This window comes from Aplidium turbinatum, chromosome 14 (genome assembly GCF_918807975.1).
Source record: "Aplidium turbinatum chromosome 14, kaAplTurb1.1, whole genome shotgun sequence".
Taxonomy (NCBI): Eukaryota; Metazoa; Chordata; class Ascidiacea; order Aplousobranchia; family Polyclinidae; genus Aplidium; species Aplidium turbinatum.
The window spans coordinates 12,217,689-12,240,958 of record NC_137485.1 but is presented as its reverse complement, the minus strand read 5'-3'; the positions used below and the strand labels follow the sequence as shown (position 1 = coordinate 12,240,958).

General features: G+C 37.3%; 3 protein-coding genes across 3 annotated transcripts; 2 read left to right on the top strand and 1 right to left on the bottom strand.

The window, feature by feature from the left end:
* The first annotated feature begins 282 nt into the window (after positions 1-282).
* LOC145782905 (uncharacterized) lies at positions 283-1,152 on the top strand. The gene has a single exon (XM_082594667.1). It carries the CDS (start codon positions 283-285, stop codon positions 1,150-1,152), a length of 870 nt encoding a protein of 289 aa, XP_082450793.1.
* A 6-nt stretch (positions 1,153-1,158) lies between these two features.
* On the top strand, positions 1,159-1,782 carry LOC145782904 (uncharacterized). Its single transcript, XM_082594666.1, has one exon. It carries the CDS (start codon positions 1,159-1,161, stop codon positions 1,780-1,782), a length of 624 nt encoding a protein of 207 aa, XP_082450792.1.
* Positions 1,783-3,834: 2,052 nt separating this feature from the next.
* LOC145783355 (carbohydrate sulfotransferase 11-like) lies at positions 3,835-22,898 on the bottom strand. The gene is made up of 7 exons (XM_082595206.1): positions 22,735-22,898; positions 21,859-21,986; positions 17,400-17,566; positions 15,140-15,264; positions 14,585-14,791; positions 7,975-8,100; positions 3,835-6,274 (listed from the first exon to the last, which is right to left on the bottom strand). The coding sequence occupies exons 1-7, from the start codon at positions 22,875-22,877 to the stop codon at positions 5,926-5,928; spliced, it is 1,245 nt and encodes a 414-aa protein (XP_082451332.1). The 5' UTR covers positions 22,878-22,898; the 3' UTR covers positions 3,835-5,925.
* Positions 22,899-23,270: the final 372 nt, after the last annotated feature.

The window sequence follows — 23,270 nt, the reverse complement described above, 5'->3', positions numbered from 1 at the left end:
AAGGGGCATGACGGCCAAAGCCTTGATGAATTCTGGGATGTGGCTCAATGGTCCAGATTTTCTGAGGAAACCCCCAGAAGAGTGGCCCAATCAAACTGCTCAGAAACCACAATCTGAAAATATCTTTGCTGCTTACAAACCAAAGAGGAAAATCGAAACCTTTACTGCTTCTACGACTGAAAGCCAAGGAACCAACAAGTTAATCTCCTACTTCTCATCTCTGCGCCGACTGAAACTATCAGTAGCTTGGTTCCTGAGATTCAAATCGTACTGTACTTACTGATGCGCATGAAGAAAGAAACCCAGATTACACTGAAAGGACCAATCAGTGTGCCAGAACTTGATGAGGCAGAAATTGAGTTAATCAAACACGAGCAGCGTCAGAGTTTTCCTGCCTGGATCAAATCTCTATCCAAAGGAGAACACCCAAACATGCCCAAATCCAAGAGGATCCCACTCGAAAAACTCAGCCCTGTCCTAATGAAAGATGTTCTACGTGTTGGCGGACTAATCGACAGAGCCGACTTACCGTTCGAAACGCGACATCCTGCTATCATAGCTCCAGAGCGCCACTTAACGGACTTGATAATTGAACATTGTCATACTAACGAATCGAAGCACATGGGTGAAAGCCATACACTGAACAATATTAACCAAAAATACTGGATAGTTAATGCCAAAGTTGCGGTTAAAAGGGTACTTGCAAGATGCCTGCCTTGCCGGCGAAGGACCGCAAAACCTAGACAACAGCTCATGGCAGAACTGCCAGAAGCAAGGTTACAAATGTCACAGCCACCATTCTCACAGACTGGCGTTGACTTTTTTGGGCCGCTGAATGTCCGAAACAGACGAAGTGACATTAAGAGATACGGCTGCCTTTTCACATGTCTCACAACTAGAGCCATTCACTTGGAAGTGGCACCAGACCTGACAACTGGCGCATTCATAAATGCCCTACGGCGTTTCATAGCTCGCAGAGGCCCCATCAAGAAAATCTTCTCTGACAATGGAACCAACTTTGTGGGTTGTGAAAGAATCTTGAAGCAAGCCATCGATGAGTGGAATCAGAACCAGATCCACCAGAGCCTTCGACAACAAGGAATAGAATGGTCATTCAACCCCCCAACAGCCAGCCATATGGGCGGAGCCTGAGAGAGAATGATTCGCACAGTACGTCAAATTCTTATGAACATCTTACCAAAACAACCACTCGATGATGACACATTGCACACATTACTTCTTGAAGTAGAAGACATCGTCAATTCAAGACCACTCACCGATGTGAAACTGGAAGTTGATGGCGACTTACCCCTGACACCTAACCACTTGTTGAAGTTGAATTCTTCATCGAATTTACCGCCAATGTTAAGCTGCGACAGAGATGGCTACCGACCAAGTGATCGATACCGCCATGTGCAGTTTCTGGCAGACACCTTTTGGAAGCAGTGGGTTAAGGAATACCCACGATCTGTGATGTCAAGAGCAAAGTGGCTTCACAGAAAGGAGAATATCCGAAGAGGAGATATCGTCCTTTTGATTGATGACTCTGCTCCCAGACAACGATGGCCACTAGGCAGAGTAATTGAAACATTTCCTGATCGTCACGGCGTTGTTCGTTCCGTAGAAGTGAAGACTGCAACCGGATCTCTGAAGAGACCAATATCCAAACTTTGTGTAATTGTTCAAAGGGAAGAAGATGATCCAGATGAAGATGAGACACCAATAGACACCGTTGAGATTTTGCTGGAAGATCAGAGCGATGAGGAAGAGACAAAGGACTGAACTGTTACATGACAATAGACTGTTGAAAAACTTTTATTCATGAAAAGAACGAGCCAGTTTGGCCCTTCTTTGGCCCGGGAGTGTTAGATTTTCAACAGGTCCTTGATAGGCCTGCCTTTCGTTTTACCGCATTACTCCCGTTAATTTGTGTATTCGCCACCTAGCGTCGTTTCCCCTTCATTGTTATGTTATCGCTCTTTGCAAATGGCAACACTCACCACGAGATTGTCTATGGAACTTTCGAGACGTTTTCGTTTTTGCTGCTAGTTTGCCAGCTAGCCGAACTTGTTAGTTACTGTAGTTTGTGACTGAAAGTTGATTGATTGATGTTTATGCTTTGTTAGCTGCTTCTCTGTTATGTATTTCTACAGGACTTTTTGACAACTGCTATGGTACAGTAATACTTATTTGCGTGTAGGCTGAATTCCATATTTGCAGCTTGCTATCTCTCAAAGTTCAACTTACTGGTGAGCGTACTTGTGATGTAATAATGTTTTGTATAACTGAATGTTGACTGTCTACCGTAAACAAACGTAACGTATCTCTGATGTGCGTAAATTGTTGTTAGGCTAATACTTCAAACTTAAATATTGCAGAGTCAATCACTATAGAATCCTTCGCGTACAAGTGCATCATTTGGCATTACTGATCCGGTCATACTACCGGTATGTTTGTTATTCTGAATTGTATGATTGATTGATTTGTGTCGTGAATTGTGGATTTATGTTTACTACTGAATTATTGACCAATAATTTGTCAGCCTAATGGAAATTAATTCTCGTAAACCGATCTTAACTAGGCCAAGTGAATTGCCACGTTTCTTTGTTTTTTAATGATTATTGACCTAGCGTTATGGTTGTACGGTACGGTAGCCTACGTAATAATTGTGTAAGGTAACATCGCGAATTTATTTATTCAGTGCGTCATTGGCCAACCTGTGGAACTTGTGTACCGTACAGTGGATTGAGAACTGTTTGTCAACAAATTTGGTACGTTTATCAGTTCGACTGTTATGCTTGCTGAATTGTGACTAGTGTCTTATGTTGTGTTATTTCTTGACAGAAAAACCGTATAAACTTCATTGCTGCGAAGCAGTCATTGGAAACCGAGTGATTTCTTCAAGTTGGCGTGCTTTAACAGTGCTCAGTCCTGCCGGGTGGATTAGGAAAATCGTGACGTCACCGGCGCAATTAACTACCGCACCTGTTGTGTTCGCGTCGCACACAACAACCGGCTTTCGCTTTAGTTGGAATAACTACCTGGAATACAAGCGGAAGAAGTTCGCCAAATGGTGATCATTCATATCGTGAGCAGTAGCCTATCGAGAACGAGGGATCAGAGAGAGAAAGCGAAAAATCAATGAATGTCATCGTGGAGGTTGAAGATAGTTTATTTCAAGAGTTCTATGCCCTTGAAAAGAGCGATTTTGTTGCAGTGGACCTTGTTAAAAGGTTTATATAATTATGCTAAACCATCACAGCACGCTTGGAACAGTGATAGCCTACATTTCCGACTGAACGTTTTCAAGGCTTGTTTTTGCAATACAACACACCAATATCATCCAACGATGCTGTGGTACACATGTTTTCACTTGAAAAGGACACTATACGTCCCAAACGCAACAAATTGTCAGACAAACATTTTGAAATGCTTGTGTTTCTACAAGGAAATAACTAGTAGGCTAAGCAGCTAATTACAATACAGTCTAAAAACACAATACCTGCTCTTTATTCATAGCTATTGTATTGTTATAGTCTAAACTTGGTTGAAATACGTCCGTTTTGTGAGACCCTGGCTAAAATAGCGCTAGAAATTAGCGCTGACGCCGTCAATTTCTTTAAGAGCTGACGCCCTGACGCAGTAGGCTACTTTACGCAGGAAAATTATTAGGCAATTTGCGCTGACGCTGACGCCGTCAATTTATTTCATTACAACGAGAAGATATTTACAAACTCGAAATTGCCAATTTATGCATAAAGTTTCCAATAATAATCTACCACCTGTATTGCAAGATCGTCTTATTATTCACTCGCACAACACTCGACAACTAAATAAAATGAAGTATTTTATTCCACAAATAAACAAATCAGTGGCACACAATGTTTTGGCACATCGGGGTACTAAATTGTGGAGTGAATTGAAGGAATGTATAAAAAGCAAACACCTTGCTTTGTTTAAAAAACTTTATAAAATTACCTTGTTAAATTCATATTAAATATACTTGTTCAGTTTAATTATTTTATCTACATGTAACCTCGTATTTGTGTAACTTGTGTTCTTCCACGATATGATTCATTAGCCTATATGCTCATGTTTTGCTAGCTATAGTCATGATTCAATTTTCTACAAAACCTCACATGTTTCATTTCGATTTCGAAGCTACTGTTTAATCATGCTATTTATTGATTCAGCTAATGTAGTATTTGTAATGTCTGACGCTGAAATGTATGATGCCTGATGTCAGGCAGCACCTTGACTGGTTAACCGCAAGGTTGTTTGGTGCTACCAGACCTTTCTATTGCTATATTTTGATTTTTATGTAATTGCGTTTCTTTTTCTCCACTTGTATTAGGAAGGCAAATAGGCAAATATCTCTCTCTCTCTCTCTCTCTGTCTCTCTAAGCATCTCTCTCTCTAAACATCTCTCCCTCTAGTTTATTTTTCATTCTGTATGTAACAATGTAGCCTAGTGTACAAGCAAACCGCTAAGCTGTAAGTTTAGTTAAATGTGCCGTAGTAGAATGAGACATTGTGATCAGTGGGTGCAAAAGTGCCATTGCTTTCTGATGCTGGAAACCCTGGTGTTACCCCACACATGCATTCATCTTAGGTTACATTACTAGGACTAAGTATGTTTTGCGATGGTATCATCATGAACTTCTCCTTTTCTGAAACACTTTTCTATGTCATGCATTCAGTGGCGTTGACAGGGGATACTTTTGGACCTGGGCCAAGCTTTATTTTAGGGGCCTGTAACCTTTCCAAGGGGCCCGGAAACTTGCAAAAGCTTAAAAGTGTCTTGATTTGGGGCCAGAAGATCTTTTTGTACCGGGCTCAAATTAACCTCTCAACGGTCCTGCATGCATCCGTTCGTGGAATAGCATGAGGTAGGGATGAAATTACAAAAAGCCAGGAGGCAAAGTTTACGTAAAAAAAAGAGACATGGGGCTCCATTTTAGTTTTATTGCAAAAACAGCGGAATTTTATTAAATGTGGGTTGGGTGAAGGTTCATTTCAGTTAATTTTACCCTCTATAGACCTATTCTTGCTGCAAAGCTATAGATCTACCAACGTTAGTAATTGTAGTGAGTAGGCTAGAACAAATTCTCAATTTAAGACTAGGCGTAATTGTTCCAGACAATGGTTCACCTAATCAAACGTCATATAAAAAACCGTTCAAGTCTACTGAATATTACGTCATGGAAGTTGCTAGAAAATGTGCCAAAATTGCACCATCGTTCATAAGACTTGTGTCAAACCTGTTTGGACCTGTTTGGGCCTGTTTCAGTTTGAAACCTGTTTAAACAGGAAATATTACATCAGCTTTAAACACCTGTTTGAATGACTTCATAATTGTCTTTCATTATTGCGTCACAGTACTGCATATGTGAGTTTGAGATATTGCTATCTATTCTGGTCATTCGTAAAATGATTGTTTGAAAGTTGGCCGCACATTTAACTGTTTGCTTAGTGCTTGCTAACTGGACAAAAGTTCCGTCTTTTATCCAAGTAATCTGTATCGTAGTGACAGTTTTTAGTGGTGTATCGCGTTGCACCCCATTTCGATAGCCGCGGGCTAATTTTACAGGAATACACTTATTGAATAGACGTTTCAAGGAGTGTTTCTTTTTCGGTCGATACATACAGACGAACGGATTCGGGAATCTTATGTTACAATTTTCCCACGAAGAGATTATGGTTTACCGCTGTGATCGTAGTGACAGTTTTAGTGGTGTATCGCGTTGCACCCCATTTCGATAGCCGCGGGCTAATTTTACAGGAATACACTTATTGAATAGACGTTTCAAGGAGTGTTTCTTTTTCGGTCGATACATACAGACGAACGGATTCGGGAATCTTATGTTACAATTTTCCCACGAAGAGATTATGGTTTACCGCTGTGACCAGTAATACAGAACTGTGTTATTTATTTTCGTCCTTTAAATAGTCTTTTAGCGATGAAGAATAGCCCAAGGTTTTAAAATCGTTCGAATAAAGCCGTGTTAGTTCGATTAAGGTTTTGTTGTCGATACCCTGGAATGCTTGATATGTTTTTTGTCGATTGATAACATGCGAAGAGTTGGTATTAAAAAATACTTTTTCATAGTCTGGTTTTCCACGTTGCAAATATTCCAAAAGAACATTAGAATCCTGAGCGAGGTCTTGAAACTGCACAGTGAAATCATAATTGACAAGGCAAGGATTGCACAAACTGGCCTGTGGCCGCCAGTGTACGTCAAGCGCATAACGATCCTTGCTTCTTACTACATATCTGCAAAGTAAAGGTCCCATACTCAGTTATTGAGCTTTGGGGAATGAGAAGATAAGGTTCTCATAATACTTAGCCTTCGGCACTAACAAGAGTAGGGTGGCCAGTTCCTCTTTCTCGGCCGCCATTCTTTCAGCAACTATATGCCCACCCAATTTGTTAAACCAACAGCCTTTTAAGCTATAGTGTTTACCGCCTGATGTTAACACCACTTAGGCTGCTGTGGCTACATTAAAGACAAAGCAAAATAAAACAGTGAAAAAAAAAGTCGGAACTAAACTATATATTATGCATACTGGTTTTATCGCGTAGCATGCCAGTCGAAAAGTGAGACATCCCTCCCTGGAGAAAATCGGTCAAGCTGAAACTAGTCCAATGACACACTACAAATAAAGGTAATGATACCAGTAGCCAACATGGCCGAATATGTTGCTATGTAGAAAAAATTCTCAGCATCATAATTGTTATAATAATAGCCGTGAAAGCAATATCTTGCATCTGGACATAGTTTTGGCGTGTTCATTAGCTGGCATATACAACCAAGCAACCACACGGCATTTAACACAATCCATGAAAATTGAACATAAACTATAAGCTACAAACGTTTTCGGCCATACACACGTTAGCCCTCATCAAGCAACAAAAAAAAATAACTGCTTATCATATGCATGCGGCTGTACAATACACAAATTAAATTTGTTGGACAAGTGAAATATTTAGGTATACTGATTGATGATACCATCAGTGATGACGCAGATATTAAAAGGCAAGTGCGATCTCTTTATGTCGCTGCCAATCAGCTTAGGTCCAAGTTTGGAAATTGCTCTACCGAAGTTAAAAATGTAATGTACCAATCATATTGTATGCCAATGTATGGTTCGCAACTATGGTGTAACTATAAATCTTCTACTTTAAATCGCATACGAGTTGCTTACAACGACTCGTACAGAATTATCCACAATTTGTCGAGATGCGACAGTGCTAGAGTGTATCAGGTACAGAACGACGTGTTAACATTTGATGCTCTATTAAGAAAAAATTGCTATGCATTTGTAGAACGTTGCAAAAGATCAATTAATCCACTTTTGCGCAATGTTATGTCTTCTGATTACTACTTTAATTCTACATTTTATATTCACTACAACAGTATTTTGTACGTTGTTTGATGTAGCCTGCTTGATGTTGTGTTAGTCTGATATTTTGTGTGATGACTGTTAAAAATTTGAATTCTATGGACTTTGAGTCTGATTGCAAATAAATAATAATAATAATAATATCTACAGGGAAAATGAATAACTGATCTAAACACTGAATTGAAAAACGAAATGCATAAAATGAAACGGCAGAGCAAAGAAGAAAGGCACGTCACATGGCGTTTAAATTACGCGAGGCGTTTAAATTACGCAATTTTTTTTTTGTTACTTGATAAGGGCTAACGTGTGTATGGCCAAAAACGTTTGTAGCTTATAGTTTATGTTCAATTTTAATGGATTATGTTAAATGCCGTGTGGTTTCTTGGTTGTATATGTCTGTGGTTGAAGAAAGTGACCTCTTTACCAAAATTGTATTCATTAGCTGGAGATTAGAAATGTATGTTGAGCACAATTTAGGCTACGCAATGATAAGCAAAATAATTATATGTAAGACTTTCCTTATACAATAAAGTATTCATAAGCAATCTTATCTTATTTCAACAATCTTACTTTACAAACTGATGAAATGATATATTTCCTCTATTAATGGTTTCAATGTATCGCAAGGCTGCTTCTTGCTCCGTCTGATCAAGCTTCAAAAACGCTTCGTTTCGGATTATTGATACCCCAACACCTCTGCGATGATACGCAAGCACAAGGATAAGTTTTTCTAACCCAGTTGAAACTTGTTTCCCGGTTAGGAAAATGTTGTGAAGAATTAAAAGTTAATCAACGGCGGTGTTTGTTTCGAGCTAGTCCACATACAAACTTACATTGCACAATAATTGTTATTAACACTACAAAAATAATGTTCAAACCAGTAGTTTTTAATCTGTAGGTAATTACCTCCAAACGGTAGATAGACCTAATTTTTTCACTAAGCACATTTTTCGAGCTTAATTTAGTTTATCGTATTTTGGTTACATTGTGCACTACAGTGCTAGTAAAATATTTTCAACCATATAAAGTACCGGGCAGCATGACATAAAACTGCATCCGAAGACAGGTTTTTCTGAATTGAGGAAAGTGGAGTTACCTCTTAACTGTCGTATGCTTTCAGGCCACTCTTGGGCAAGGTGTAGCACCTGATAGCATCCCTATCTGGGTAACGGTCTGGCACGGTAGCAGGGTGTCAGTATTCAAAGTAGAGGATGAATGTGAGTCGGTAAGAACCAACGTCAACGGTGCTTGGAAAGGACGGCAAGCGGATGAATCCATTAGGATCAAAGGTTGGCGCACTTAACCAAACATGGTAGGCCTACTGTTAAGTGAGTTAGTTCTGGGAGTTTAATGTACCTTACTAGCCCCTTTGTATTGTCATGAGTAAACACAAGTTGAATAATTCAAATCTCGGCAAACAAAGGGCAAGTGATACACACGAATCACTGTAATTTAGCCCGGTGGAGCACCTGAGGAAAAATAATCAGGACTTCATCGTCAATCATTGACTGTAGGAAATTACGAACTTAGAATGTAAGAGGGCTGAATGAACCTGGGTAGCTAGTGTGTGTGATCAAAGAAAGCGAAGAGTTGAACCAGCAGGATACTGTATATTAGGAATTTCCGAAACTTTCTGGTCACACTCACAAGCAGAATATTTCACAACCAACATACCAACAAAATCAAAAAACTTCAAGGTGATATACTCCGGAGGGATCAAGCGCAGAAAACGTGTAGGCTTCGTAATGCGACAAAATAGAAAAAAAATCCTTGATATTTTATGATCTAATTTGTGAAAGAATTATTTGCCTGAAAATAAACACACACCCTTTCAACACATTGCTAATACAAGCACATGCCTCAAATGAGGATGCAAGCGTGGAGAACAAAGAAACTTTTTACGAAAATTTGAAGGAAACAATAAGAAAGTACAAAAAATCAACTGGTAGTAGGCCTACTGAGGGATTTTAACGCTAAAGTTGGTGATATCACGTATGAAGAAATTGTGGGCCCATTGGATTTAGAACACAAAACGACAATGGCGAAAAACTGATAGAATATTGGAAAAAAACGACCTGTTTATAGCAAACACATGGTTTGAACAAAAAGCAAACTCTAGGCATACATGGAATCGCCAAATGAAATCACAAAAAATCAAATAGACTACATTGTAATGAGTAGCCTAAACGATGTAGTATTGCCTCCCTGTGTGTTCATCCGTAGAACACGTGACCTACAGTTCGCGTATATTTTATACGGCTGTCGCCATCAGCAGCCATTTTAGTTACTAGTAGCCTACCTAAGTTATTGAATAGAGCTAAACACTACAAACGACACAGACATGAGATGATTAATGCAAAGGTACGAATAAGTGCTTACTGTGATTCTGATCATAACGTGGTGATGTGCAAAAAAAAATGAAAGCATTGAAGAAGACAAAGAAACGTTCATTGTGGGACACCAACAAGCTAGAGAACCCCAGACCAGGGTTTTTTTAAGGTTTGGTTTGGGTGACTGCTAAGTAGTTTTAAGAGACCGCAAGTGTTTCATTTAAATACCAAAAAATAGCCAAAAAATAGCCATATCTACATACAATCAACCCAACATAAAATGAATTAGGCTATTCGACAAGGCACAGCTTAAATGATTGTGACAGCGACCAAACAGCCTGCCCAACACGGCCGCCAAACAAGTTTGCTGCACAATCAAACAAAGTGTGCTTGTTGGCTTCTGCTTGTTATGTTTCCACACGTAAAAACTGATCATTATGCGCCATAAATCAGTAAATAAACATTGACGAGTATCGAAGGTGCACTTATTTTGTGAATAACTCTTTGATTCAGCTGTTATCTGTACCTCCACTTATTCTTTTTTTCCGGACGTGAACTATTGATCGTAGGCTATATTCGTATTATCGACAAGACATAGTGAAAAACAACCATTACTTTTCTACTGTAGTTGCAAGTCCAAATTTTGGGCAAAACAACGTGAAAAATTTAGAGGAGAACTGGACAATAAACTTGCAAAGAAATGTTTAGAAACAGACTGAAATAAGATGAAAAATTGTATAAAATACGTTGCTGAAAACATATGCGGGAGGAATTTGTTAAAGAAAAAGCAACACTGGATGACGGAAGAGATAGGCTACTGAATAAAATGAAAGAAAGGCGAAATCTGAAAGGACCATTGCTTGTAAAAGACACACTTCTGTACAAACAAAAAAAAAAAAAACTAAACAAGAAGATCCGACAAATGTGCAGAGAAGCAAAAGAAGATTACTGGAAAAAAAGTACAAAGAGTTGAGCACCTAGAATTCTAGATGACATGAGATCGCCAAAACTGTATTCAAACTAAAAGAAATGAAACTTCAACCTCCAGCCGCAAAGATGGAGCTGATCAATAAAGATGGACAAGTAATCCAAACTCAAGAAGGAATTACCAACAAATGGCAAGAATATGTGTCAGAACTAGCCTATATGATGATGAACGAGACAATATAGAAATGTCTCCAGCAAAATCTGAAGCTACAAAAATAAAGGAAGATGAAATTGGAGACATCATAGCAAGCCTCCAAAATGGAAAATCAAATGAGATAGATGAAATTCCTGCGGAACTTCTGAAACAATTGGGAGAAAGGGGATTGCAGAACATGACGAAGCTAATAAATAAGATGTAGGCTACAACAGTGGTGAAATTTCGGATGACTTCACTAAAAGTATCTTAATCCCAATACAAAAAAATAACAAAAACAATGAGATGTGAAGAACACAGGACTATAAGTCTGATAACAAACGCCAGAAAAATTCTGCTACACATTATCAAAAAAGAATAACCCCAATAATACAGCAACAAATTCATGAAAATCAAGTGTGATATAAAACAGGACCCGGAACAAGAAATGCAATCTTCCTCTTACGAACAATCGGCGAACAGAGAATAGAAAATGGAAAATACACTTTAGATTACAGCATACACTTTAGATTACAGCAGAGCATTTGACACAGTGGCGTATCCTGGTTGGTTGAGCAAGGGAAGCAATAAAACTCGTGGGGGAGTAGAGCGTGTCGAAGGCACGTTTTCTAGGGGGGTAACCAAAATTAGAGAGCACCAAAATCTCAGTTACAGCTACCTACTGCTGTAGTAGCTTAAGCCAGAATTCATTTCAGTCAAGTCTAGCCTAGACCTCACATAGGCTATCCTGTTTTATGCCAAAGTCTATCCAGCCAGGATAACAGTGTAAAGCCAACATTTGGCTCAAACTTTTGCTTACTAGGCCGATATCATAACCATAACAGCGCCTTAAATTTTCTCATTACATAGCCCACTGGCACAAAATCCAACAGAGCAAAGTTGCCATACCATAAAGAGGTCTTAAAGCCAAAATAAAACAAAAAAGGCCAAAACAAGAAAAATATTAGAAAAAAAAGCCAAATGGATATATTTACCTGTTTCTATTAAAAATAATAAAATGTTCATATATTTTATGACTTGTAGCGGATTTTAATAAATTGTAGCAAACATAATTCTGAAAGCAGCCCGAAAGATAGCAAGTATAAAAGGACTGTAGCAGATTATGACTCTGCCACATTAGGAGTATTAAACAAGCATAGAACATGTATTGAACAATGGTGAATATGGTTTTATCTGGTAAGGTTACGATATTTGAGAAATATTGATTATTATGCACTTTGAAGAGTTAATTTAAAAAAGCCTAATTCGAGGAATTTGGCCAATTTGGCAACCTTTCGACAAGGTAAGCAATTAAAATATTGCTTCAACAGATTAGTTAAAAGAAACGTAATGACTAAATGTTTATTATAATTTATTAATAGTTGTACTGATTAGTTCTGTATGAACGAAAACCGGTTCTGCAACAAATAAATTGTAAAATGAAATTGTAATGCTGTGTGTGAGATAGCTAGTCGTCGATAGTATAAAGACTGACTTCGAGCAAAAACTTGAGAGTTTTGTGTCATTTAATGATTCGTTAAAGCTTTAGATTTGTGATTGCCCATAGAGGAAGTGTCTTTGTGCCTGATCCTTTCTATGACTTTAGCATCTTTTTAATGATCTCTCACATGTTTCTTCTTATAGCAAAATCGAGAGCAAGGGATGCGATACGAATCTTTGCTTCCGTAAGCTTTCAACTTTTTTAAAATTAAAACCGAGCTGACATCATACGTGAACATGAATTAGAAACTGTTCTAATTTGTATTCAGGTAAAGAAATTACGAAATCGTTTTACTGAAAAATATCATCTTCTCTTTTTTTCAATATTGACTGGGGAAGCAAAGCTTCCCTTGCTTCCATTGAGGCTACGCCCCTGATTTGACAGGATAAAACACACCAAATTACAACAATTGCTCGACAAATTTAATGTCCCGTTCTCCGAAAGAAGACTTATAAAAAACATATATCTTACATAAAGCAACAGCAGTTCGAAGTGGTGGCACTCTCACAGAATTTGTAGGCTACTCCCAATATTCAAGGTACGGCAGGGATGCATACTCTCACCAATATTAGTCAATTTTTACAGCGAAGCAATAATCCAGGAAACATCAACAACACTAAACAAAAACGGAGTCAAATTCAATGGCCAAGTAGTAAGCAACATTATAATATGCAGATGACACTGTTATTCTCGCTGACACAGAAGAAAAACTGCAAGAAAGTACGGACAAAATTAATAAAATCAGTAATAAATACGGAATGAAACTAAATTTGAAGAAAACAAAGACACTGTTGATAGAAAAATGCAATAAAAATAAAAACTAAGCTGGAAGGAGAACAATTGGATCAGGTCACCACGTACACGTACCTAGGGTCCCTCAATACACAAGATGGAAGATGCACCAATAATGTAGAAAGAAGAATCGGTCAAGCAAAAGCGTCATTTTGGAAATGCAAGGAATTTTTAAGAAGAGATATAGATTTACAATTAAAACTGAGACTTCTATCTTGTTACATCAAACCAGTCATGTCATATGGAGGTGAAATATGTTGTGCTTGTGCTGATAGACACTCAATTTGTATGCACTTTTTGTTTGTTTATCGCCATCAAAACAATAAACTTAACTGAATTGAAAGTTGAACCTACAGCAAAGAAATTCACAAGAAAATTAATGCTTTTCAACTCTGGTGCTACAGAAGAATACTAAAAGTATCATATAAAAAAAAAAAAAAAAAAAAAAACATTACAAACGAAGTAATTAGAAAACGAATTGGAGTGAAAAATAGATGGGCAAACGACTTGGCAAAACAAAAGATGAAATTTGCGGAACATATTTTGAGAGGATCGGCAGGACAGCTACATCAATTGGTTATTGAAGATATTCTGGAAAGAAGGAGGTGCAGGGGAAGAAGGATACGAACTTGGGTAGATGATGCAAAACACTGGGCTGACTTGTTAAGCATCGAAGAAGCAAAAAGAGTAGCGGATGAACGTGACATGTGGAAGCAAGTGATAGCCAACCTTCGTATCGGATACTACACGTGATGATGATAGAAAGTACGGTAGAATAAGCAGGTAGATTTGCATGTTCGTTACTGTTTACATGTCGTTTCCTTTCACTTGGCATCATGCCTGATGTGGCATCATGGTGTCTCTGGCTGTTACATGTAGGCTAGATCGTAGGCTACTCCAGTAGGCTGCAGTGGCCAGTAATTTTATTTTATGGCAGAGTCCATAATGACCTAATAGTTGTTGGCATTGCATACTGCAGTGGTGTAGGTCAAGATCAGGATTTGATCAACTTGTTTGAGCCAAGGATCTTTATTTATGAATCTGATTTTTGCCGACTCCAATGATATTCCTCAATCCAGTGAGAAAGTAGGATAATAGGTTACTGTATAGGCCTACTATAGTATTGTAGAAATATCCAAGTATGATATCCAACTTTACTCAGTGCATTGAAAGTTGAATGAGACTGTTCACCAGAACATGATAGACTGTTTCAAGAGCAGAATACTTTCCCCTGGTGTAAAATGCGTTTGGTTTAACTTTCATAAGATGAAAGTTAACCTTTTAATCTGATATTTTGTCTGTTAGATACGACTTAGGCTACTTCTTAAAAAGGCTAAATCAGGTAATGACTATATGGCAGAATACATATTTTTTCATTTGAATATAGTACTTACTTCTACAGATTCCAAAAGGGGTCAAACAGTCAGCCAAACTTACTTCGTAAATTTATATTTTATTCCTTTCAAGTTTTCCTTCGCCTGACGGTAGGCGACTTCTCTCCCAACTGTTTTTCGATAGTAATTTTGTTGCGCCCTCTCAGTAAATTTACTGCTGTGAGCGGATACCAGCCTTTCGAATGGATGCCTTGTGACAAAGAATGACGTATATGTCAAGAACCGCTTGAAGACTTCAGGCTTTGACAAGCTGTATTGAAGTAAACATATTGTGTCACATAGCAATAACATTTTATCATTGTTTCTGTTCTACGGTATTCCGGTAGCCAGAGACGAGAGATTGAAAAATATATATTAAGTAGATCACAATGAATGTAATCTTGCACCTCGTATGGTAAATTTAGTAATTTACACAATGAATTTTGTATTGATATTGCGGGACGACCTAATGAACTTTTGATATAAGTGATTGTGGATTTGTGATGCGACTACAAGTGTCCTATCCTGTCAACGTCGTTGCAATTAAAACCAGTCGGGTTTATTTATTGCCAAGTTTGGTTGTTTAAACGTATATCTGGACCTGGCATATTTAACATACCTTGACATTAGACTCAAATATCCACTATTAAGATTCAGCTTTCGAGTGTTTCCTTTTCCCATGCCAGTTTTATTAACTTTTCCATTGAAGTACCAAATGTGCCTTTTCCACGTTGTACAAGCCGCCTGTAAATAACATTAAAAAATGTAATTTGTATAAATTTAAAATACTGGATTATTAATCCACAACTTTTTGAAAGCGTTGGCCAATTTTATTTTTTGCAGCTGCAACGTAGCCAGGAGGAGGGAATTACGAACAGTGGAGATGTGAACATTTGTGACGTCACGATGGCCGGATAAATAACAACCAAGCACACTACTGCATTTACCACAAGTCCGAAAAGACGTTAAACTAGTGTGATACTGTTCCACTTTGATATTATTGTTCACGCAGTTTTCTCAACGTGTAGCTTTATCCGTTGGCCTTTATCTGTTGTTCGCTTATACCGTTTCGCTACTGTCAAATCTCCTGCCAGGTAGACAATGATGATGAAGCATTTGTTTCGTCATTGTTGCCTACGTGTTGTTTTCGCATTATATATACTGGTTCATTGTAGTGTTTATTCATTCGCTATTCAAGCTGTACTGAAGAGAGTTTAATACTCGAAATCTAGATATACAGCAATTCATATTGCGTATAGAATGGAATTAAAAGCGGATTTGGTGTTAGAAGTCTTGTCTCAGATTTCATAGAATTTAGACATACGAAGGCGACCACAAGTCGCAATGTATTATTTTATACTAAACGCATTATTTACACTATTTATATATTTGTGTGTTACGTCAAAATAATTAAACTGATAACAATATCAACAGTATGTAGCCTAATATATTATCAACTCAGAACTGATGCAATTATCATGGCGTCAAACACACCTCAAAGCGGAGGGACAGCCTATTTTAAATTATGGTCTTGGCAACGCTAATTCGAGCCAACATTTTCTTTATCACAAGCGTATGGTGTGACCTTCCTAACCATAAAGGGATCAGAGGCTAAATGAACAGGACCACACTTATCAACCATTTTGCAATATTTGTTAAATACAAATCCTTGATTAGTTTTTGTTGAAAAATGATTAAATTGGAATTACGCAGTTGAAATTTTTTAAAACAAATTGGCCCAAACGACGTTTTACCGCTAAGAAACTTAGCACGAACCGAAACCAAAAGAAAAGAATTTTGCACCAAAATGAAACATTGCTTCTTTTCGGAAAATTTTTTTCAATTCATTTCAAAACTCGTAACATTTCATAACAGATCCCAGACCGACACTTTATAGTTCAGATTTGGTAAAGATCTGGTCAGATCCGCACCCGATCTGGACCAGGTAAGGTGTTTGTCTGAAATTCTTTGTTATTTGTTTTAGTACTACAGCACACATACAACAGTTAACGCACAGATACATTAATAAATACTTTGAATGTGGTGCTGGTTACTAGGATAACAGCAAAAGACCACGAGTCAACGAAGTCAGTTGCCACCCTCATACAAATAAGAAAGAAACACAAAAAAAACAATCTAGTTGAAATTTAATCTTGCTCCCCAGATTAACTTTGGTTTTGTAACTTACAACACAAGTTTTTTTTAGTCTTACAAAAACAAAAAATTATTATTTAGAGTGGTTGACTCTTAATTTTAAATTTCTTGTTTAATGTGATCACCTCTATCAAACTTCAGTTCTGTCATTGAAAATATGTTGTATGTTAAAATGTGTTACATTTGCATTGTAGGCTAGCCTATACCTAAGACGTTCAATCAATGTAAAATTTACAGATTTTGCTGTCTTGGGCATTCACCAGCTTTCTTTTGTTAGTTTTGTTTACTCTACAACTGCCTAGAAATCGGAGAAGGGGTAGCAAACTTTTTACCAAGCAGTTTTTTAATAATTTAGATTTCGTTTACAAATTTTACTGGTGCTTAAATGCTTAGCCTGCATTTAGAATATTGAGTTGCAATGCGATCGGCTCGTCGTGTGAGGTGGCTGGAACCGAGAGTAGTTTGGTAACCGGGCAGGCCCACGTCTCCATCACGTGACCGTAACACAGGTATGTTTGATTACCATATCCGGTCTGCTCGTAGCCAGAGAAAATAAACATGGGCTCTCCCACGTGGGAGAAGCTGAACCACTTGAGGAAAATTTAGTTCTCGTAAGAGCTTATTTCTCATTATTCTTTCTTTTTGTTTTTTTTGTTCATGCTCATTGAAGCCACGAGCCTCTTATGCACATACGATTTTATATTAAATAATTAAATTTAACTTACTTTAGGAACGACACACATTATAACTTTATGTTTGTCGTCATAGATAAATCGGGACAGATCGATCAGCTGTTCGGGCTTTTGTTGGCTGCAGCGATCTTGAAGTTCTCTTCTCCTGCTCAGGTATGGTTCTTTTGACCACAATTGCTGGTGGTTGGACTTTGAATGTGCTGCAGAACAAAGGTATTGTTCCAATGCACTGTTTGAAACCCTCATATTCTTGACGAAACGACAAAAATATTACCAATCAATGCAATGTTACTGTAGTGATACAAAAATCGAGTCGCACAGAAACAGTGCAACTCCCGGAAAGCTTTAGAAAGTGTTTTTAAACAAAGAAGATTAAGACATAAATACGTTAACAAATAACACAACATTGAATACAGGCATATTTTTCTTCATGAGGAGAACTTTCAGTCAGCAAATCAGTTCTTTGTAACATTGATTTGATGTATGCCGACGTTGCGTCCACAAACTTTAGTTTAAACCAATGGAAAACTTCTTCATTCAAGCAGGGGAGCATCTAGCAAGTATTTTTAGGGGGGGCGATTTCCCCCCTTCCTGGATCCACCACTGCTTTCAAGGCATCACATATCTGCGATGGAGGTAGTGCTAAGTTATATAAAAACACACTTTGCTAATATTATACGAAAAGCTTGTTCAACAGTTGTAAATCAATGCGAAACTCACTGACTAGTTTTCAGTGACTTATTGTAGATACAACAGTTACCATGCCGAATGTGAGGACATGTAGGGCGTAGGCGTGTGTGAAATCATATTTCAATACTTAACAGAATCAACAAACCTTGAGTCAGTAGGTAAAAAAACGTTTATCTCGCACAAAATAGGTTAATAAAAGTCCTTTTTACAATTCACAAGCTAAAGGATATTGTGACATTTCCTTAGAATAAATAAGTTTAATGACAACAATGGCACGAGCTCGCAAAAAATCTGTTTGAAGAAGTAAAAAATTGCCAACTACAGTATATTATACACTCAATACAGTATATTAAATATCCTTTTTCTAAGAACTTTGAAGATTTAATTTTGATAAATCTCGTGTCTTTAGTTCGAAAAACTTTTATTAGCCTGGCTGTATGCAAATGAATAAATTACAAGAGAATAGACACAATAGAGGGAATTTTAGCAGACGTTCTCTCAAGATCGTTTTTCTCTTTGTCATGTTTCATTTTCAGTGCCCGAACTAAATCACCTCTAGTAGCTTTGCTCAGGGAAGGGTCAATATTAAAGTTGCCAGTTCAGTTAAATAGGGCTAATGTTTGTTTTAAAATTTAATAAAGCATTATATGTGATGTAAGATGTGAAACTATCATAACAGTAACAATAATTCACAAACATCAGCTTTATATAGTTACGAAAATGCAAGATTAGACAACTTTAAACTATAACTTAATGTTAAGTTAAGTAGCATCTGGCAACACTTTTGAAGAGCAACGCAGAATTCGATATTCCCAGCCTGGTAAAAGCACTGTTTATTTGCATTGATCCAGCGTCTGCAGGACTAATTCGCTGGTCTTATTGTTTCTCAATCAACTTTTGTGAACAAATTTGAGAAAACTCGGCTTTTTTGCTTAGGCCAGTGGTTCCCAACCTTTTTTATCCGGTGGACCCTTTTAGTAGTTATTCAAATCTAAATTCCCCCCTATAAATTTATTTTGTTAAAAACTCGTTTACATTAATATTTTAATCTAAGTCTTGGAAAATAAACTAAACTTTCGCTAGTAGGCTAATAAGCTTTTTAGCCTGTAATATTCCTTTTCATACTAAAATAATTTAATTAACGAAGAACAGTGCTGAAACGTATTTTATTCAAAGAATACACTCAATCAAAATATAAAAGTCAATGCATTTAACAGTCTGTGTGAAGCTTATGATTTTTTGTTTTGACAACTCATGACTGTGGTGGAAGAGTATTGGAAAGAGCATAACGAATATCATTCTCCACATCTAATCTGCGCATAGATAAGTGAAAGCAAACGGGAGGATATTTCGAATAGCTTTCTCTGTCACTTTGGGATAGGAATTACACATTAATGGCCAAAATCCAGTGATTGATTTTTTTCTGAATAAGTCTCTTGCGCAAGAATCCATTTTGAGTTCCAAAAATTCATCCTGCAATTTATCGGGAAGGTTTTCCATCAACAATGTGAATGAATTTCGTATTAAATCAAGCTTATTGTCATAAACTTCAGGAAAGTATCAAATGAATTCTAGTTCTAATGAGCGTGAGATGTTACAAAATCAATTCTTTTTCCAACTCTGGAAGAACTTGTTCTTTGCCGTCAACAACCAGCACCGATGATAATTCCTTAAACATGATAACATGTAGGGGAGAGTGGAGTTACTTGGAAGGCGGGGTTAGTTGAAAAATGATCATTTTTTTAACTCTCCATAACTTTTTTAAATATTTACTGCAAACATGTGAAGTAGTTTATAAAAACACACAATACATGTTAGTTTCGATTTGTTGAGTCAAGGTATGTTTGTTTGGCTGACAATTTTGTGTTTTCTTACTTTCGAAGTAAATTTTTTAGCGTATATAAAAACATCTCATGCGTCGATATCGATAAAGATAGGAAGAAGTTTTTTGGTGTGTGTCAGCTGTAGGTGTTCTACAACACTAAGAAATAAACAAATTTTAGTTTAATGCACCATGCTTGAATATTTTAGGAAAATAGTTTGTCATATGCTAATGGGGCTAGTTGGAAAATAGTGGGTGGGGTTAGTTGGAAAATGTTTTAATAACAGCATAACTATGTAGTATGATACGAGTATATCGTCGTGGTATGATAATAAGTAGTATAAGTTCCAATGTAGGCTTACTTGTTTTAAGCAGACATACATTGTAAAATTTTAATTTGAATAACTTGGAAAGTGCTATATATGCGGCATCACAAGTTTTAACAATGCGTTTATTAAAAAAATGTTTTTCCGATGATTAGGCTAGATGTAGAATTCATTGCATTTTAATTTTAAAGCAAGTAAACATATTTGCTTACAACCCCATGTAAATGTTTGTTGGTTGAAAAAAGAGTAGGCCTATCCAGTTCATTAGTGGGCATTAAACTGACGTTTTTCAACTAACCCCACGCATGGGGTTAGTTGAAAAATCAATTGTAGGCTATGTTTGTTTATTTTAAATTTTCATTAAAAGCTGAATTGATTCAATACTTATTTTTGGTTGTATGATAGAGGACATCATAGATGATAATTTAAGCCGATTCAAGTTGTCAGGTTATGCACCAATTGTTTTAAATTTCACTTTAAAAAAAAATCTTTCCGACTAGCCCCACTCTCCCCTACAATTGTTCATTTTAACTTTTCTTTTTCAATTATCAGGCTTGCTGGTGAAAACTTCCAAAGCATCTTTAAATGCTGAGCGGTATGGCATCTGCTTCTTGAAGGGCACCCAAGCCAGGCTGGTCGAAAGGTAGAGGCCAGACAAAGCGTAATCCCACCACGATCAGGACAGCAGAGCCTTCTATAGTAACTTACTTTAAGATAATCTTCTAATAACAGTGACGTTAATCAATCACTCTCTTCCAACCTGCCTTCAGCCAGCATGGAAGCAGTAACCTACAGCTTGTAAATTCACATGGTAGGCTATCAATATGTCAATGGCTCATAAATACAGATAACCCATGTTGATGTGCAATCTGCTTTGAACGGAGATGGCGATTGGATATTGGTGTTTTTCCCTTGCATTTTCAGATTTAGTTTATTCATTGGACCAAACAAAGAAGCAAGGAATCTAATCCATCCGTTATCATTCAGCAATGAAACAAATTTCAATTTTATTTAAAGGTCAAAAAATAAGTTAAGCTCGTTTCTGAGCTCAAACGCTAGCTTGGTTTCGTTTCCTCTTAGCCTAAAAGCCATCGAGTATTTGAATGAAAAAGAAGTAGGCCTACCTGCTGGCCTGCATCCATGTCAGTGCACAGTTGCTATAAGCGGGAGTTAATCTAATAATAATTTCCTTTTTAACGCTATAGTGTAGGCCAACTTACTAGGCTTAAAAAGGATTACAATCCTAAAACCAAATTCCCCCCTAAAAATTGCAAAATTCCCCCCCTAGTGGGGAATTCCCCCCGGTTGGGAACCACTGGCTTAGGCCATCTTTTAATTTTTTTTTCAACGCAACTTGTTCAATAATCATGCTACGTGGAGGGAGACGTAGCGTGAAAAAAAAAACTGAAAGTGAAACTTTATGAAAGGAAGGCCCTGTATTTAAATATAGGCTACGTCTTTCAGTAATGCAAGCCTGTAGCCTGCTTCAAAAGATAGCATGCTGTTAATTGAGTCATGGAAATACTGTTAAAATGAAAAAAAAAAACATTTTGTAATGGTTTAGACTTTGATTGGAATTTTGAAAAACTGTCAAGTCGCCGTCAGGTAAGCTATTTTCAGTCTCACTCCACAGCCTGCTTGAAAAGAGACTCACCGAAAAAACTTGCTCCCTTGTCAGTGAGGAAGAGAAATTGCTTCTTTTTTTCACCGAACTTGTAAGGTTCATGGACGTACAACTGACTAAGATGATCTTCAGCGAAAGGTATTTCATTTGATAAATTTCTGGAAAAAATAAGTAGTCAAGCCTTGACGCTCTAAAAAACACAAACTTATTGTGCATCTAAGTCCATGAGCATCTGAGTTCTTCAAGATGTCAGAGGTGCAGATGAAATTAACTGAAAAACCGCAGCATTTGCATCAGACGCAGATTCAGCAAGAAGTCTAAGAGGGGAGGGAGGGGATTTCAACAAAACATTATGATGTGTACGGTAGGTTTACATTAACCCGGCCTTGCTAATACGCAATAAATAAAGTTCTTTTTTCGTGTTTTAAGGGGAGGGAGAGCAATCGGCCCTTTCCTGGTCTGCTACTGGTCTGCTACTGGTCTGAAGTAGGTACGGTATGTCAAACCGTCAGTATTTTATCAGATGGTGGTGCTTCCTGACACAAATTGCCTTTAGTCCTATTTATGAATGATACATAAGCAAATATTACAAATGCATGCCTTGGACGTGGGATGTCTTTCTAGTAAAACTAACACCAAAGGTGGCATTAGAATCACAACTAAGTTGGGCCTACTTCAATACATACTTAATTTGGCATGTTTTGATCAAAAGCAAAAGCTTAAAAGACAAATTATTAAAAAATATTTAACCACATTGTAAAACTTCAACACCTACAGTAACTGGCAATATCTCAATTGTAATAAATTTGTTGTTTGGGGAATTGCTAACACAGTGCGAAACAAATGACCACAGTCGCTTCATTTAGTTCGAAGATGAGTGAATTATTGTCAACAGTTATACCGTACCTTCCGCTCGATAACGAGAATGCGTTTACTGCAGCTGATGTACTGAAGGTGCTCCATGATTCATAGTTGTAGCTATAGATTACTATTGCTACGACAGTCAGTCCACACAAAGCATAAATGCCACTTTTCAAGTTCCCAACCATATGGGCGTGTAAGAATTAGCCTATATATTTTCTATAAAACAAATTCCACATGTTTATTTACTTATTGCTTTGTTCCAAAATCTAACATAACATAGCATTGCATAAACTGCTCTTTATGAGCGCTAAATTTGCATGACAGAAAGACATGATGAATTAGGTTAGGCCTATTGTAAAAGCCATGCATGTTGACTGAGCTACCACACCATTAATGAACAATTTTTTTATTGCGTTGAAAGGAGCGCAACACCAGCTACATAAAACCAAGGAACATAAAACTACCTTGTCTCACTCTCATTCCTACATTGACTTGTGCTACATAAACCTTTCTTCAAGTGCTACAAAGCGTCTATCTTGAACTCATCTATCTGCTTGCTTGGCACAACCGCACAACTA

Bases quoted from the DNA above. Each gene is read 5' to 3' on its own strand.
- LOC145783355 (XM_082595206.1), bottom strand. From the start codon at position 22,877: ATGGTTGGGAACTTGAAAAGTGGCATTTATGCTTTGTGTGGACTGACT. The intron at 21,987-22,734 runs GTACGGTATAAC...TATTTTTTCCAG, and splicing joins TTCTCGTTATCGAGCGGAAG to AAATTTATCAAATGAAATAC. The intron at 6,275-7,974 runs GTAAGATTGTTG...TTTACTTTGCAG, and splicing joins TCATTTCATCAGTTTGTAAA to ATATGTAGTAAGAAGCAAGG.
- LOC145782905 (XM_082594667.1), top strand. From the start codon at position 283: ATGCGCATGAAGAAAGAAACCCAGATTACACTGAAAGGACCAATCAGT.
- LOC145782904 (XM_082594666.1), top strand. From the start codon at position 1,159: ATGATTCGCACAGTACGTCAAATTCTTATGAACATCTTACCAAAACAA.